The 17,178-nt window shown below is 41.6% G+C and overlaps 1 protein-coding gene across 14 annotated transcripts in view; it reads left to right on the top strand.

Moving 5' to 3' along the window:
- Window positions 1-17,178, top strand: part of dmd (dystrophin) — a 1,932,045-nt gene that overhangs the window by 1,877,191 nt on the left and 37,676 nt on the right. For all 14 annotated transcript variants that reach the window (XM_073045659.1, XM_073045653.1, XM_073045656.1 and 11 more), the window contains one exon: window positions 2,222-2,287. In XM_073045659.1, coding sequence (XP_072901760.1) covers window positions 2,222-2,287 — 66 coding nt within the window. The remainder of the gene's footprint in view (window positions 1-2,221; window positions 2,288-17,178) is intronic.

Genomic DNA, 17,178 nt, shown 5'->3' with positions numbered 1-17,178 from the left:
AGTGTAAAGAGAACTCAGAAGAATTCCGCATGGGACAGGCCATTCAGCCCATGATGTCAATCTTAATGCTAAAGCTTCCTGTTGCCCTTGAAGAATTTGTTTAAAACACTGGTTAAAAAAATTGAATAATTGAATAGCTGGCATCAAGTCATGTTCTCACAACTTAAAACAAAATTCATAGGTATAAATGAACAATACCACTTAAATCTCAGAGGGATGGCAATATTTTGAAATATAATCATTCATCTTGCATTGATGAGATATGTTAGAAGGCGCATGATTCTCACATGTCGGTTTAAACACTACTGAGATGGAAATTTGCTGTTAAGCAACCCTAGTTTTTAGATTTGATTGTAATGCTGTTTCAGGAATAGCAGACTTCAGTTGTTGAACAGAACTTGGAGAGGGGATGCGTACAATATGTCAAGTACTCTGTATATTTTCACTTTAACTTTCAAAAGTAATGAGTACAATTCTGGGTTCAAGAAAATGTCAGCTTCTTGTCCAAAGGGTTCATTGACAATCAGTTAGTAACTGGGAATTTTCAGTTGTCTATCTGATTTGCATCATAGGACTGACTCATGGTGAACAAATACAGCCAATTGTGAGAATTCGGAGAATCATCTGCACATAAAAATGCCATTCCGCCCCCGCTTGCAGTTTATGTAAACGCAAAGCAAATTTTAAGAATATTCTGCTCTTCCCTTTTCTCCCCACATCTCTCTAATATGCACAGTTCTTTTGGGTCAGAACTTGTACAAAGCAATCAAATATTCCACTGGTTCCTGACATATTTTGTAGTCCTCACATGACTCATTTCCAGTTACTGAGTGTAGCCCATGGAGACCTCACAGCAGGCACAGACCACAGAATATGCAGGCAACAGTAGGGAGAAAGATGATCAACAACGAGGAGGTGCTGGCAGTTAATAGGATGTCCAAAGCTTACAGATCTCACTCAGACACTTGTTATATGTTATCAATAGTTTCTCAACTTCCATTGCAGTAGGTGTTTCAGCCACTTAGGAATAAGCTAAGTGCTCAGCTCACATTAGGAAATACCTGCCACTGTGCCTGTGAACCAATGAGTTGCAGTGTGTCGCAGCAGACTTTCTTCCACTTAATTGCTTGCTGTTTTTATTCCTATATATCCTCATAATGTAGAGGGAGTCCATTTTGGTTTGTCAAGATTAACAGTGCACAGTGCAACCCCACTAGTTTTCCCTGCCTTGCAGTCAGCCCAGTCAGATGGCCCAGCCCACTGATGATCATGGCAAGAAGGTGCAGCAGCTTCTTGGCCTTTGCCTGCTCAAGCATTGGAATGACACGGAAGAGAAGTTAAAGGAGGCTTGATAAATGGAAAATAGGAGTTGCAATCACAAATATTATTTAAGGACGAGTTCTTTGTTGCCATTGTAAGGCTGTTTCTCCACTTCCTCCATCTTGTTCCATTTCCTGCTCCTCAGCTGCCCACAGTACAATTGGTAGTACAGCTTTATGTGGAACAAAAATTCTGGGTGGACATGGCTTCCTGTTGGCTGCCCTTCCTCCTCTTCCAAGGAGCTTCTCTGCTCTTACAAGGATTTCAATTCCACAGGGAATGCCAGTTAATGCATTCATGTCTGGAACATGCTGATATATCCAGAACCCTTTAGGCCTGTCTCACATCTCCCTCTTGACCCTTGCAACTTGAAGCAACTGTAAAAACCAGCAAGCCACTTGTCAGATTGCAGACAAAACCCACCATCTTGTAAGTACTGGGAGATCCCTTCAAATCATCCTGGAGGGGTCTTTCCAGCTGGTGTGTGAGGTTGACGGAGATCATTCACTGCGTATTGACTTCCAAAATGACAATGCATCAAATTGGAATGGTTCACTATATGACATTGTGATCTTCCTGTCCTGTGCCCTTCTTGCACACTTTCATTGTGTATGTGCGGATGTAGCTATATTCAACATGGATAATGCCACATTCAAGCTCTTGGACACTTGTTGCACCCAAGGTGTAAAACTATCAAGCCCAGATTATTTTTACCTTGTTATCTTGAGTGCCCATCTGCCCCAGTTTATCCATGCAAAGTCTGGTGAGTATTGCATTTTAAAACACTGACATGATTGTTCGAAGAGTACATTGAGTACCAAAACTTTCAGATATGACAAGATATCATCATTGAGTTGTAGAATTTATCAAAACCTTATGTTTGCTAATTTTTGTATTGCAGGCTAGCAGAAATGGAAAACAGAAATGGATCTTATTTGAATGACAGCATCTCACCAAATGAAAGCATGTATGTATTGAGTAATATTTAGTTACTAGAGGTTTATTTTTTTGAAGCCTTAAAACTGTTGCATTTATTTTTTTCTTCATTTAGGATGTACAAATCTTAATTTATGGCTTTTATGATTTGCCTTTGGAATTACTATTTTGGTGCAAATTATGCATGAAACATGCCAGATTATTGGTTACCAGAGGAAGTAAGTAAATAAGCAAGTGAAAAAATTAGGATTTATTTTTCTCTTGGATTCTCATCTATTTTCTTACATAGTCTGTACCAGATGCATGTAACTAAGTCCACATTGAAGCACTAAATGAGGTGCAAACGACAGTATGTCATTAGAAATATTTTCTGTGATTTCCGATTAATTTTTACTCCTGCGTCTTCTCACATAAATTCAGATCTACTGGGATTGAAAACCAACCATACCTGTCAGTTCCATGTTATTTTTTGAGGGCTTTCTTTCTCTCTTTTATCATCAACTTTGGCTTCTGATTTTGCAGTGAATGCTGTTAGGTAGGTAGTTCTCCATGGAAAATCCAGATTGGCTCCATTTTGACAATTCTCTTTGTTGTTTTTCAAATAAAGGCGAAACAACCAAACGATGACGAAAACAGCAGGCAGCTATGGAAATACAAACCACCAATGCTGCCTATACAAAGCTGAATGTGTACCAGCTGTCACAGAAGCACTGGTACTATGCATTTTCCTTGGTTATACAACAGGCTATGATGGAGCTCACCTTTACATCACACAGGCCGTTCCTTACCATTTGGTGGGTGGCTGCAGCTGCTTTTCACATCATTCTAACTTTCTACTGGGCTGACAGATAATTCACAGCAAGGCTAACAACACAAAGAAACAATTGGCTGGGAATCTGAACCATCATCAAGGTATTGGGGGAAAAACTCAGCAGCATCTGTGGAAGGGGACATCTTCGCATCTGTTTGCAGATCCGAAATTTTGAATGTTTCTCTGTTCACAGGTGCTGCTTGACCTGCTGAATTTTTCCAGTACTTTCTATCCTTTTGAATTGGATGCATTATTTGGTGGAGAAATGTGATCAGCACTGATAGCAATGCAGTGCAGCATCACTTTGTTGAGGGGCCATACTGCATCCATTAAATTAGTGCTTCTTTGCTCAACACCTTTCCTGCAATAACAAGAAAGGATTCTGTTCTCAATACAAAGCTTGCAGATGAGCAGCAACATCGGATCATGTACATGCAAAATTGTTTTTCAGATCACTGTATGGATTCTTTCACTTAGAAATAGTCCACATTTTTTTTAATCTTGGTGTGAAATGGATCACATCCTAACCCAGAAACATGTTGGTGAAAAGATTTTGAAAGATCAAGGCCTTAACCAGCATGGTGATCAGTTAACATGTTTACATGATAATCCTGATGTGTCTCAGGAGTTGTACTGCCTGCAAGACAGGTTATTTTATCAGGAGCCCTTGTCACAGGGTCAGGTGAGGAGACTACAGCAGATCAGAATCACCAGCAATAAACAATCTGCTGGAGGAACTTAGCGAGTCAAGCAGCATCTGTTGGGGTATGGGGTAAAAGAGAAGGGATTGTCCATGCTTCAGGTCAAAATTCTGCATAGATCCTGTCCTAATAGGGACAGTTTTGTTGGAGGGTTTCAACCCAAATCAGCAACAATTCCTCACCTCTTCCCTCCCTCCTGTTGAATTCTTCCGGCAGGTTATTTGTTACTCTAGATTCCAATGCCTGCAGTCTGTTGTGTCTTGCTCAAAGTCTGGTACTTGAAATTGTGAAGGAGAGTCCATTCTAAACCACAAGAGACATTGACATGACTTTGAAATGGGTAACGTTTTCTCTGTGACTTTGTGTAGTTTAAATTTTGCTTCTCTGCCCGTCCTCATCAGTGAATAAGAAAGCACAGAATTCATTTCTGTCAGTGCAAGAAAGCTTCCAGGCCTTCCATGAACAACGACTGCATGCATCAAAGCTACCGCAAGTTCATTGTGAAACCTGATTTTGTGAGTGTGCGTATACACCAAGTGACTCAGATCGCAATGTAACTTCTCGCAATTTCCTACTGGTTATTTCTGGGATATGAAGGAAAGCTTCTGGTAGAAAACCTGTCATTATTCTGCAGGCTCTATGAATAACCATGTGCATCATTGCTAACCATGTTGTCACAGTAATAGATTCGCTAAATGAAGCTACTCATCGTCTCACAGCGTGAACTCCTGTTGAGAAATTTGCAGGGGCAAGGGGCGGGGCTGTCCATTGCTTTCCTGACAGGCCAGCAATCATCTGCACCCAAACTGCAGGATGTTCAGAGAATTCTACTGTTCTGAACATGAGCATATCTCCCAAATGCGTTGTCATAAGTAGCAATGCATAGTTGCCACTGTCTGTGCCAGTATTTTATGGTATGAAAGCGATGCTTTGTGTTTGCAGATGAGACAGTCAATATTTAGATCCCAAGTCCTGTCAACACAGAGATTCAAACCCTCCAAACAGCAATCGTTTTTTCCTCATGAGCTGTTAGTTGTCATTGTTGGTCTCTTATGGCCCTTAAATTCCTACGTTAGGTTTCATCAGCCATCAATTTATGCTATCTCTTATATGAATAAAGTTTGTACTTAAAGCAACCCAAAGCATCTTACAGCCAAATCAATATTTTTTAAATGTTTTAAGTGCTAGAAGATTAATGCAGCAGTACCATTTGTTGTTGTCCATGATCATATCTCAACTCCTTAGCAAATGCTGTATATAGTTAGTTGGTCCTGTGAAATACCTTCTAACTACAAGCTTCATGTCTTGAAACAAATGGTTTCAGTTACTTAATCCCAATATCCAGTTGCTGCTTCAGTAATCTTCTATCTATCTTAAAATCAGGATCAGAGCTGTTCAAGTACCTGGTAGCTCCAGTTACAGCTACCAATGCCACAGGACTATGGAGGCAACTTGAAGCTTTCATGGTGCATTAGAGCCAAATAATGAGCATAATAATCAAAAGGGAACTCCATGATTTAGAATTCTACAATTATTGCTGAATCCAAAAATATTGTGTTGTTCGGCTTACCACTCGCCAGATATTAGCAAGGCCAACCACACCTGCACCTTGGCTTAAGTATACTGGGTGGACACCTCTTGATACCTGCAAGCTTCTCAAACACTTAGAAGCCCTGAAAAGATGAGGTCATAAACATCTTTCTAGGGCTTCAAAAGCTCAACTTCGAAGTTCAAAGTAAATTTATTGTCAAAGTCCGTATTTGTCACCATATGCTGTCCTGAGATTCATTTTCTTCAGGAATTCACGGTAGAATAAAGAAATGTAACAGGATCAATGAAAAACAACACACAAAGACTGACATGTAAAATGTGCAAATGAAGTCAAACTGTGTAAATACAAAAATAAGTAGATAAATAATACTGAGAGCATGAGCCCTTGAAAGTGAGTCCATAGATTGTGGAATCAGTTCAGTGTTGAGATGATTGAAGTTATCCATGCTGGTTCAGGAGTTTGTTGGTTGAAGGGTAATAACTGTTTCTGAATCTGGTGGTGTGGGACCTAAGGCTTCTGTACCTCCTTTCCAACAGCAGCAGTGAGGAGAGAGCATGGCCTGGATGAGGGATGCTGCTTTCTTGTGGTGGTGCCCTTGTAGATGTGCTCAGTGATGAGGAGGGCTTTACCCAAGATGGACTGGGCTGTATCCACTACTCACTTTTGTAGGTTTTGCTGTTCTTGGGCATTGGTGTTTCCAGGTCACGATGCAACCAGTCAGAATACTTTCCACAGTGCACCTATCGAAGCTTATCATTGTTTTATACAGCAGCTGAATCTGTGCAAACATCTAAGAAAGTAGAAGCACTGCTGTGCCTTCTTTGTAATGGCTCTTTAATGAGGACAGGCTCATGGGCCCCAGTGTCTTCTTCCTGTAGTCAGTAATCAGCTCTTTGAATGAGAGGTGGTTGTTGTGGCACCATTCAACCAGATTTTCTATTTCCCTCCTATGTGCCAATTCATCACCATGTTTGATTCAGCCAACAACTTGGGTGCAATGGAAAAAAATTGTTAATTAGCAGTTCTGCCTCTGAAATCAACAACCTTCTTCTGTTTGCTTGTGAATTTTGAAATTGTAGCAACTCGCAGATAGCAGTTCTTAGCTCCATAACTTTGGTCACTCAGGAGAGTGGGAGAGCAAAGTACCAGCATCTCCGTACTTAACTCCAGTCAATGTATTTTATCATTTAGACAGACAGGAATAAAATAGACTCAGATATTTATCTGTACTTTGTACTGTAGAAAATAAGGATCTGGAAATGAGACAGTGCTGCTTTAGATACTTCCCTTTATGCTTTTCTCTTCCTTCCACATTAAAGAAAGCTGTTTTACGTACAAAAGGAACTCTCAGTGAAGCATTAGAGTGAAGATTACAGGTCTTGTTTCCGAAGTTAAAAATAAAAGGTGTGATATGACACAAGATCAATTATAAGGACATGCTGAAACTTACAAATTGAGTAAGTTTCTGACAACAGGAATTTAAACAGAAGATCTTCACAGGGCAGGGTTAAATGTCATTTGTCTAACAGGGACGTCGAGGCACTTAAGGTGATGCCCAAATCGGAGCAGACTAGAGACTGAATCTTTCTTGTCCATAGGGCCGAACTATTCAATGTTTGAATTATCAGAGAGTACCTCATCTAATCATATTCTTATCCTGTGACTGCTGTTGAGATTTTATCAGTGTAAATTGGATTGGAAAAAAAAGTCTATCGTGGATGTAAAAATATAAGAGTCCATTTTAACGCTAGTCTGCTGGGAGCTGCAAATCAGGTGGTGCAGTATCCAGTGCATGTTTTCATCAATCTCCCCATCGATTTCCTAAAGCCGCTCAAGGAAGACCTAGGCTGATAACCAGTTTGGCTCTATCTCATTCCATGTAAAATAACTGCCATGCATTGAAGACTTCTGTTGTCCTCTGAAACTTGGAGCAGCTCTACCAGTTCCTTAGGTCCTTAATTCCAGGAAATATCAATGTTACCCTCAAGAAATGGTTGGAGACTGACTGTCCTAATGCAGGATCTCAACCTGAAATGTCAACTTGCAGTTTTTGTTTCCACAGATGCTGCTTGTCCCACTGAAGTCTTCCAGTGTTCTGTTTCCCAGCCCTGCAATCCCTTGTGTCTTCAGGAGGGAATGATAATTGTGTTTACTTTAAGTAAAAAGCATTGAGCAGTTTAGTTAGGATCCTCTTCAGTTTGCATATAAGGAGAAGGTGGGAGTGGAGGATGCTATCACGTATTTGCTGCACAAATCACTCTCTCACCTAGAGGGGGTCAGTTGTGCTGTGAGGATTACATTCCTTGACTTCTCTAGTGCCTTTAACACCATCCAGCCCAAGATCTTAAGGCACAAACTAACGGAGATGGGAGTAGACTCTCACATGGTGGATTGGATAGTGGACTACTTGACAGATAGACCTCAGTATGTGCGGTTGGGAGACTGTAGGTCTGACACGGTGGTCAGCAGCACAGGGGCGCCGCAGGGAACCGTACTCTCTCCGGTCCTGTTCACCCTGTACACATCAGACTTCCAATATAACTCAGAGTCCTGCCATGTGCAGAAGTTCGCTGATGACACGGCCATAGTGGGGTGTGTCAGGAATGGACAGGAGGAGGAGTATAGGAAACTGATACAGGACTTTGTGATATGGTGCAACTCAAACTACCTGCGTCTCAATATCACCAAGACCAAGGAGATGGTGGTGGACTTTAGGAGATCTAGGCCTCATATGGAGCCAGTGATCATTAATGGAGAATGTGTGGAGCAGGTTAAGACCTACAAGTATCTGGGAGTACAGTTAGACGAGAAGCTAGACTGGACTGCCAACACAGATGCCTTGTGCAGGAAGGCACAGAGTCGACTGTACTTCCTAAGAAGGTTGGCGTCATTCAATGTCTGTAGTGAGATGCTGAACATGTTCTATAGGTCAGTTGTGGAGAGCGCCCTCTTCTTTGTGGTGGCGTGTTGGGGAGGAAACATTAAGAAGAGGGACGCCTCACGTCTTAATAAGCTGGTAAGGAAGGCGGGCTCTGTCGTGGGCAAAGTACTGGAGAGTTTAGCATCGGTAGCTGAGCGAAGGGCGCTGAGTAGGCTACGGTCAATTATGGATAACTCTGAACATCCTCTACATAGCACCATCCAGAGACAGAGAAGCAGTTTCAGCGACAGGTTACTATCGATGCAATGCTCCTCAGACAGGATGAAGAGGTCAATACTCCCCAATGCCATTAGGCTTTACAATTCTACTGCCAGGACTTAAGAACTTTTTAAAAGCTATTAATGCTTTTTGAGATAGTGATTTAGATGCATATCATATTTTTTACTGAGTTAAGTATTGTATGTACCGTAGATGTCGGATTATAAGCCGCTACTTTTTTCCCATGCTTTGAACAGCTTTGAACTCTGCGGCTTTTAATACGGTGCGGCTAATAAATGGGTTTTTTTCATGCCGCCAAAACATTTACCTTTTTGTCACTGAGCTACGAATGTGAAAGGAGTTTGAAACTCTATCAGTGTGTTGTTTGGAGCTACATTAAATTAGTGCTGAGACAAATTATTGTAAATCAGCCATTTGTACTCACCCTCATCAACATGGAAAACACTCGAAGAAAAGCATATGATGCAGCTTTTAAGTTAAAGGCAATCAATCTGGCGGTTGAAGAAGGAAATCGAGCTGCTGCGCGTAATCTTGGCATACATGAATCGATGGTGAGAAGGTGGAGACGCCAGCGCGAAGGACTGAATCAATGCAAAAAGACGACAAAAGCTTTCAGAGGTAATCACTGCAGATGGCCCGAACTTGAAAACTTTCTTGAAGACTGGGTTAACACACAGAGAGCAGGCGGCCGCGGTGTTTCCACCGTGCAGATCAGACTGAAGGCTAAAGCAATCGCCACCAAAATCGAAGATTTTAGAGGTGGGCCATCGTGGTGTTTTAGATTTATGAGACGAAAAGGCCTGTCCATCAGGGTACGCACGACTCTCTGTCAGCAGCTCCCTCCCGACCATGAGGAAAAACTTGCTAACTTCCGCACATTCACTCAAACAAAGATAGCGGAGAATTCCATCGGGCCAGATGAAATCATAAATATGGATGAAGTACCTTTGACGTTTGACCTGCCTCTCACTCGGACTGTTAATAAAAAAGGTGACTCGTCCATCATACTGAAAACAAGTGGCCATGAGAGAACGCATTTTACTTGTGTTCTGAGCTGCACAGCATCCGGACTAAAGCTTCCACCGATGGTGATTTTTAAGCGGCTGACAATGCCAAAGGAAAAATTCCCAAAAGAAATCATGGTGAAAGTCAATAAGAAAGGTTGGATGATGGAGAATCTAATGAAGGATTGGCTCAGAGAGTGCTACGCCAAGCGACCGGGGGGATTTTTTCACATAAAAAAAGCGTTGCTCGTTATGGACAGCATGAGGGCTCATATAACAGATTCAGTGAAAGCTGCCATCAAGAGTACAAACTCAATTCCAGCTGTGATTCCTGGGGGCACCACGAAGTATTTGCAGCCACTGGACATCAGCGTGAACCGGGCATTTAAAGTGGCACTACGCATTGAGTGGGAGACTTGGATGACAAGCGGCGAGAAATCCTTTACCAAAACAGGCCACATGCGAAGAGCATCTTTAACTCAAGTCTGCCAGTGGATCCTAAATGCGTGGAGCCATGTCACAACATCCACCATCACCAACGGGTTTCGAAAGGCTGGACTGCTGCGTGATGAAGAGGATCGCGTGCGCTCAAGTGAGAGCGACAACGAAGAGACTGAAGTGAGTGATGAGATCCTGAGGTTGTTCAATTCGGACACTGAAGAAGAGGACTTTGATGGTTTTAGTGCGCAGGAGGAAGATGAAGAAGGCGATCAATAACTTTTCCTGGTAGGCTGCAGTATATATATTTTTTTTAACCAGTCGTTAGGAGATGTTGGAATGTTGTTCATGCACTGTTCAGTAAAAAAGTATACCCAACGTAATTTGTGTGTTACCGATAGGTATGTATTTTAAAAGTAGCCGTGTTACAGGCACGGTTCGAAAAAAAGCATTTGCAATATGTATTTGTTTATGTTACCATACGGATTTAATTAAAAGTTTAAAAAGTCCTCACGTGTGTTAGGATTAATTTGGGACTGCCGCTTCAGGTCAGGAGTGGCTCACGTGATATTAGACAGCAGTACAACGGAGGGAGGGAGCGAAACTGAGGATTCCCCTGCACCGAAACTGCTAGCGATTCAGTAAACAAAAAAACAGGAAAACTCGTGAGTGAATGGTATCGGGCCAATAAGGACACAAGTGTCCGATGTTACCAAATAGGTATAACAAAGTTTAGCCTTACCAAATATGTGTAGCGAGGGTTTGGTTTGGGGGAAAAAGGGGTATAAATAAGAGCAGAATGTAAGGGGAAGGCAGAACGCGTTCTGCAATAAAGCCACGCTGCACTATAATCCGGTGTTGGTTGTCTCTCTTCCAAAACGAACACAGGGCAGAATTTGAAGCCCAACACGTGTAATATCTTTCTGTGTAAATATCTCATATTACAACGTGGGACACCTGCGGCCGAAAATCCGGTGCGCCGGAAATCCGGTGCGGCCTGTACAATTAAAAAATTGATTTTATTTCTAAAATTAGAGCCAGCGGCTTTTAATCAGGTGCGCTCTGTAGTCCGGAATCTACGGTAATTAGTTTTGCTACAACAAGTGTATGGGACATTGGAAAAAAAGTTGAATTTCCCCATGGGGATGAATAAAGTATCTATCTATCTATCTTCTGGATTTTCATCAGTGCATTTCTCGGTATAAATCATTTTGGTGGTTCATTCGATTTATTCAGCTCACAGACTAACCTGTCCAAAAAATTCAAGTCGCACCAGTATATCTATTTCCTTGTTACACAGTCTTCCTTCCCCTGCACAGTGCACTAAGCTGAGCTTAACGTACTCAGTGTTTGAAATCCGAATGCTGTGTGAATTGGTTATTCTTGGATGGAACTTATACAGAGCAATGTAGTTGTGGTCAGGACAGGGGACATCTCAGCCAACACAAACAGAAGTGCAGAGTTTTCACTGCTTGTTACATAGCACGTTCTCATGATGAATTAGGTTTAGGGACAGCTTCTAGCCCTCTGTCAGTAGAATTTCTGAATGGGTATAGAACCAACCCATGAGCACTACCTCAATATTTTTGCTTTCTTGCCCAAGTTATTTAATTAGAATTTTTCATATAGTATTAATTTATAGTATTTTTAATGTATTGCTCAATTAATGCTGCTGCAAAACAACAACTTTCATGACACATGTCAATGATATTAAACATGATTCTGGTTTCCATGTATATCAAAGATGTAGCAATGTTGAGGCAATAGTCCTTAACATTCCTGTTGAGGTTATGCACTAGCAATGACTTTTTGTTAAAGAAAAATAAGAATGTTCGAGAGAGGTTAATTCATCTAAAGTATTTTGATGATTGGTGGCAGAATTCTTCTGTAAGAGCACATCCTTTTCAAGCAATAGTTTTTCAGTTTCTGCAATTGACAGCAGTGAGCAAGGGAAGTCATGTCCTGTACTATAAATGTACGTTGCTAAGATTAATGTGAATTGACTTGGTATTCCTCCTGATTGGTTAATAAGTGAGCAACAAAGATTTTATTAAGCAGTTTTCATTTTTCACAAGCATACACACCAGTAAAATGTGTTGATTAATAGTCAGGAGTTAAGTGGCTGCACTTATTCAAGATTGTTAATTACTGCTGATTCACAAATTGTCTCATTGCATCAGCAGTACTTTCAGAATGCATTTGGACCTATTGGGATTTAATTGTGCAATTTTATCATTCTGTTTCACATTAAAATAAGTCAATTATATTAAGATCTAGAATATAGAAAAAATACAGCACAGGGACCTCAAGCTCTCTACAATGCTTCTGAAGGTCCTTTGGCTCACCATGTCTGTACCAACCATGATGCCAAATCAAACTAACCCTGGCTGCCTCTAAATGATCAATATCCTTCTTTCTTATCTGGTCATGTGTTCGTCTAAAAGCCTTTAAAATGTATCTGTTTATTCCACCTCTTTGGCACCAAGTTCCAGGCTCTGAATACTCCACAGGTGTAAAAAAGGGTTGCCTCACAATCTTCCTGTAAATAGTTTCTCTCTCACCTTAAATCTATGCCCACACGTATTTTGTCATTCCCAGCCTGGAAAAAAGATTCCTGGCTATGTATTCTATTATCGCTCATAAATTTATATATTTGTATCTGGTTATCTCTCGATCCTCCCTTGCTCCTGAGAGAGAAACAAACAAGATGTATCCAACCCCTTCTTTTGATGTTTGGTTTTTAATCCTAGTGAGCCTGTTCTGCAGTCCCCTCCTGGGTTCCACACACCGTTTGCTGAATGGTAAAAACAGTTGGGAACCCCTGCTCTAAAGCTTCCACATCCTTCCTGTAATGCATCCGCCAGAATGGCACACAATATTCCAAATGTGGGCTAACAGTGCGGCTTGCCAACTTGCCCCAGCTAACAATGATAAGCATGCTTGTATGCGTTCACTAACACAGCATCCAGTTGTGTTGCCACTTTCGGGAAACTATGGACACACCATACGATCACTCTGCAATGCTTCTGACAGTCCTGCTACTTACAGTATACAGGGGCTCCTTGGGACTTAATGGAAATCTGATTTATGCAGATTGTATGTATGCAAATGAATACAGTATCACAGTGAAAACATGCTGCCAATTGCACTTGATCATTGATGTTCATCATACAGTCTTCAGAGTTTAAAATAACATGAAATAATTTATGCAAAAGATGCCTCTGCTGGCACTCCGGCTCTTATGACCGTGTCTGCTGTGATTGGCTGCAAATGATTTGCCCACTTGTTTTCCCTGACTGAGAAATTGTTCATTTCAAACTTGAGGGAAAAGTCGGTTTCTGCACGTTTTTCAGAAATTGGAGCCCTTATGTCACCCAGGGAGTTCCAGAACTTTCCTCTTGCAAATGATTTCCAACCTGCAACACCTCTCATATGTCTGGATGAAACTCGTCATTTTCTGTACCCAAATATCCACTGATCGATTTCCTGCACTCTCCATTGATAACCTCCCTCCTGCTTTGAAAGGGAGAAGATCCCTGCTTCACCAGTGACCCTGTTATCTCTGAATTGGAGGCTGATGTCAGGCTGTCTTTCAGGAGGGTGAACCCTCGGAAGGCGGCTGGCCCCGTTGGAGTACCTGCCAAAGCTCTGATTACCTGTGCCAACCAACTGGTGGGTGTATTCAAGGACATTTTTGACCTCATTGCTACGGTCAGAAGTTCCCATCTGGTTCAAAAAGGCAACAATTATACTAGTGCCCAAGAAGAATAGTGTGAGCTGCCTATCGTCCAGTAGCACTCACATCTACAGTGACAAAATGTTTTGAGAGGATGGTCATGACCAGAATCAACTCCCATCCTCAGCAACACCCGGATCCATTGCAATTTGCCTGTCGCCACACTAGGTCTACAGCAGATTTCAGTGGCTCTTCACACAGCCTTAGGATCACCTGGACAATATGGACACTGATCAGGATATTGCTCGTTGACTGTAGCTCTGTGTTTAACACCAACATTCCTACAGTCCTGATCAATAAGCTACGGCACCTGGGCCTCTGTGCCTCCCTCTGCAATTGGATCTTCAACTTCCTAACCGGAAGACCACAGTCTTTGCAGATTGGTATTAATACTTCCTCCTTGCTGACGTTCAACACCAGTGCACCTCATGGATGTGTGCTCAGCTCACTGCTCTACTCTCTCTATATCCATGACTGAGTGGCTAGGCATAGCTCAAATGCCATCTATAAACTTACTTGATGGTACAACCATTGTTGGCAGAATCTCAGGTGGAGCAAGCTATATCAGCTAGTTAGTTGAGTGGTGTCACAGCAACAACCTTGTACTCAACATCAATAAGACCGACCAAAGAGCTGATTGTGGACTTCAGAAAGGGTAGGATGAGGAAACATGAACTAAGGTTCATAGAGGGATCAGAAGTGGAGAGAGAGAGAGCAGTTTCACATTCCTGGGTGTCAGTATCTCTGAGGATCTAACCTGGTCCCAACATATTGATGCAGTTATAAAGAAGGCAAGGCAGCTGCTATATTTCATTTGGAGTTTGAGGAGATTTGATTTGTCACCTAAGACACTTGAAATCTTCTATAGATATACCATGGAGAGCATTCTGACAGACTGCATCATTGTCTGGTGTGGGGTGGGGGTGTCTACTGCACAGGATGAAAAGAAGCTACAGAAAGCTGTAAAATTAGTCAGCTCCATCTTGGATACTAGTCTCCATTGCATCGAAGACATCTTCAAAGAGCAGTGCCTCAGAAAGGCGGCACCTATTAAAGACCCCCATCACCCAGGACATGCCCTCTTCTCACTGTAACCATCAGGAAGGAAATACAGAAGGCACACACTCAGAGATTCAGGAACAGCTTTTTCCCCTCTGCTATCCAATTCCTAAATGGACATTGAACCCATTTTTATTGTTTCTGTTTTTGCACTATTTTTAACTGTTTAATATACACGTTTTTTACTGTAATTTATATTTTCTATATTATCATTGTACAGCAGCTGCTAAGTTAACAAATTTCATGACATATGCCGGTGATATTAAACCTGATTGTGATTCTGAAATCCACCAATTTATGTGTCCTCTGCAGATTTACAAATACATTGCCAGCTGTTAACAGAGTCCAGACACAAAATCTCTTAACTATCGATTAAGGTACAATGACTAGTCTGAACATTATGAATTCTGAAAATTAATCTGAAATTAACTACTGCTTTGTTTAATTACTGCAGTAGCCCCAAGAAAATAATCCCTCTGGTAGATACTACTGGAGTGTTCTTTTAAATTCTTAGGTTTGTTCTTGAAAAGAACTTTTTCATACTTTTTATCAGTTGTGGCTTCAGACTACCAGTATCTTTGTGAATGCTGTTAGGGTTTTGTAAACAAGCCCCGCCATCAGATACAAACTGAACAATTGCCCCTGACCTCATTCTACAGAGCATATAATTTTATGTTGTAGTTTTGACGAGACTGGAAATCTGAAGACACAGCATATCATTATCAGTCACATGGGACCTATTGAGGCCAGCAGTGTTCAGACACGCATGAGAGAGATTGCAGAAGCTAGAACCTGGAGCAACACACAGAGTACTGGAGGCACTCAGCATTACAGGCAGCAACTGAGGAGGGAAATGGACAATCAGTGTTTCAGCTTGAAACCCTTCACCTGGATTACTGATGTACATATAAAGGTACCCCATAGATCCTGCCTAACTGGCTGAGTTCCTCCAGTGCCTTGAATGTTCATACACATTATCATTTCCACAGGCCTATCCAGGCTTTGACCAACAGTGCCAGGTCACTTAATTTGCATAATAGTATGGCATACCCTTGATTATCGTGTTACACAATTGGTGGCGGGCACATCAGCAGGTCAAGGGCAGGTGGTTTAATTTGAGTTGAGTCAAGAATTTGAGAGGAGCACTCGAAGAACCAGGGAAAGGGCAGGTCTGGCCTTGACTCACTTCATAGGCAAGTGGAGGAAATTTGATAATGTATTCTTATGGCCTGGCATTTGTTGTCTGTCAACGTTGGAGCTTTCAGTCACATTATGGATATGCACCATTATTGCAATTTTTCTCAGATCATCAATGAACTACTACAGCTGCCTTGCTCTCTGGCCCCTCAGTGGCCAGCACGTTCCAAATTCCAGGAGTCGGCAGCCACTCAAGGTCAGCTGCTGCTCTTTAGGTGCAGTTATAACATTGTTTAACCACAGCAGGCCATTCAATTCATCCAGAATGCATTGACATGTCTTGCCACCGAAGGTACTGTCATGGCATTGTCTGTTTCTTGTACATAGGTGGCTTGTACTCCTTCCTTACTGCCGACTACACCACTGATGTTCAGGGCAGCAATAAATGTCTGTACCTGGCCACTCAGATGTAGAAAGATTCTTCATTGTTCTTGCTGTAACAGTTTTATTTTACCAATCATGATTGTTAGCCCTGAGGTGAGCCCTTGAACCTAGAGGACCGGTGAACCACTCTTGGTCTGGCCTCTACCCTTTGACCTGTTTGGCATGACCCTGCCAAGAGCCAAAGCATAAAGCCCTGACTCCAGCCAACATGGCTGTCTGGGCCGTTGAGGCACAAAAGCCTCCAAACCACAGCAGGGTTGTGATCCTCTTGGAGAACATGTACTCCACTAGCACAAATTTTGCAAAGCTGCATTTAATGTGCAAAAATTCATTCACTATCTTTACACTTCCTGCTGGAGAAATTACTTAAGGGTATAACTTGCTGAAGATCTTAGAAGTTCAGTAAACTTATCCGCTGAAGTAAAAAATGCTTTATATACACATAAAACAAATGGAGAGAAAAAATAAAGAACGATGGTGAAACCTAGTTAAGAGATCCCAGTTGAAATTATTAAAAACCTTGAAAGGGTGGTAGTTTTATTTTTATGTCTGGTATGGGGAGCTTCATTTGCTAAACAGTGCAGTTTGAAATTAGATCTTGTGTTCTGAGCATTTTTGTGATAATTTATATCAGTAATGGAGAGATTTTGCACAGTATGCTGCCTATTTTTAATATTTAGTTTAATCGGTGCTCCAAGACTCTTTGTTACTTTATCCTGAATGTCTAATATTCATATTCTCTTTGTTTTGATTATTACAGAGATTACTGGTGCTACGTTTTCAAATTTCCATCCTTCACCCTGTTGTATTCCTGAAACATAGAATGTGGTTTGGTTACTGCAGTCAACAGCCTTTCTCTGTCTGTGTGCCAGAAGTAGTT

The sequence above is a fragment of the Hemitrygon akajei genome, chromosome 5 (assembly GCF_048418815.1).
Source record: "Hemitrygon akajei chromosome 5, sHemAka1.3, whole genome shotgun sequence".
In the NCBI taxonomy this organism is placed as follows: Eukaryota; Metazoa; Chordata; class Chondrichthyes; order Myliobatiformes; family Dasyatidae; genus Hemitrygon; species Hemitrygon akajei.
Note: the sequence above shows the minus strand (reverse complement) of the source record. Positions and strands in the feature narration are given on the sequence as shown.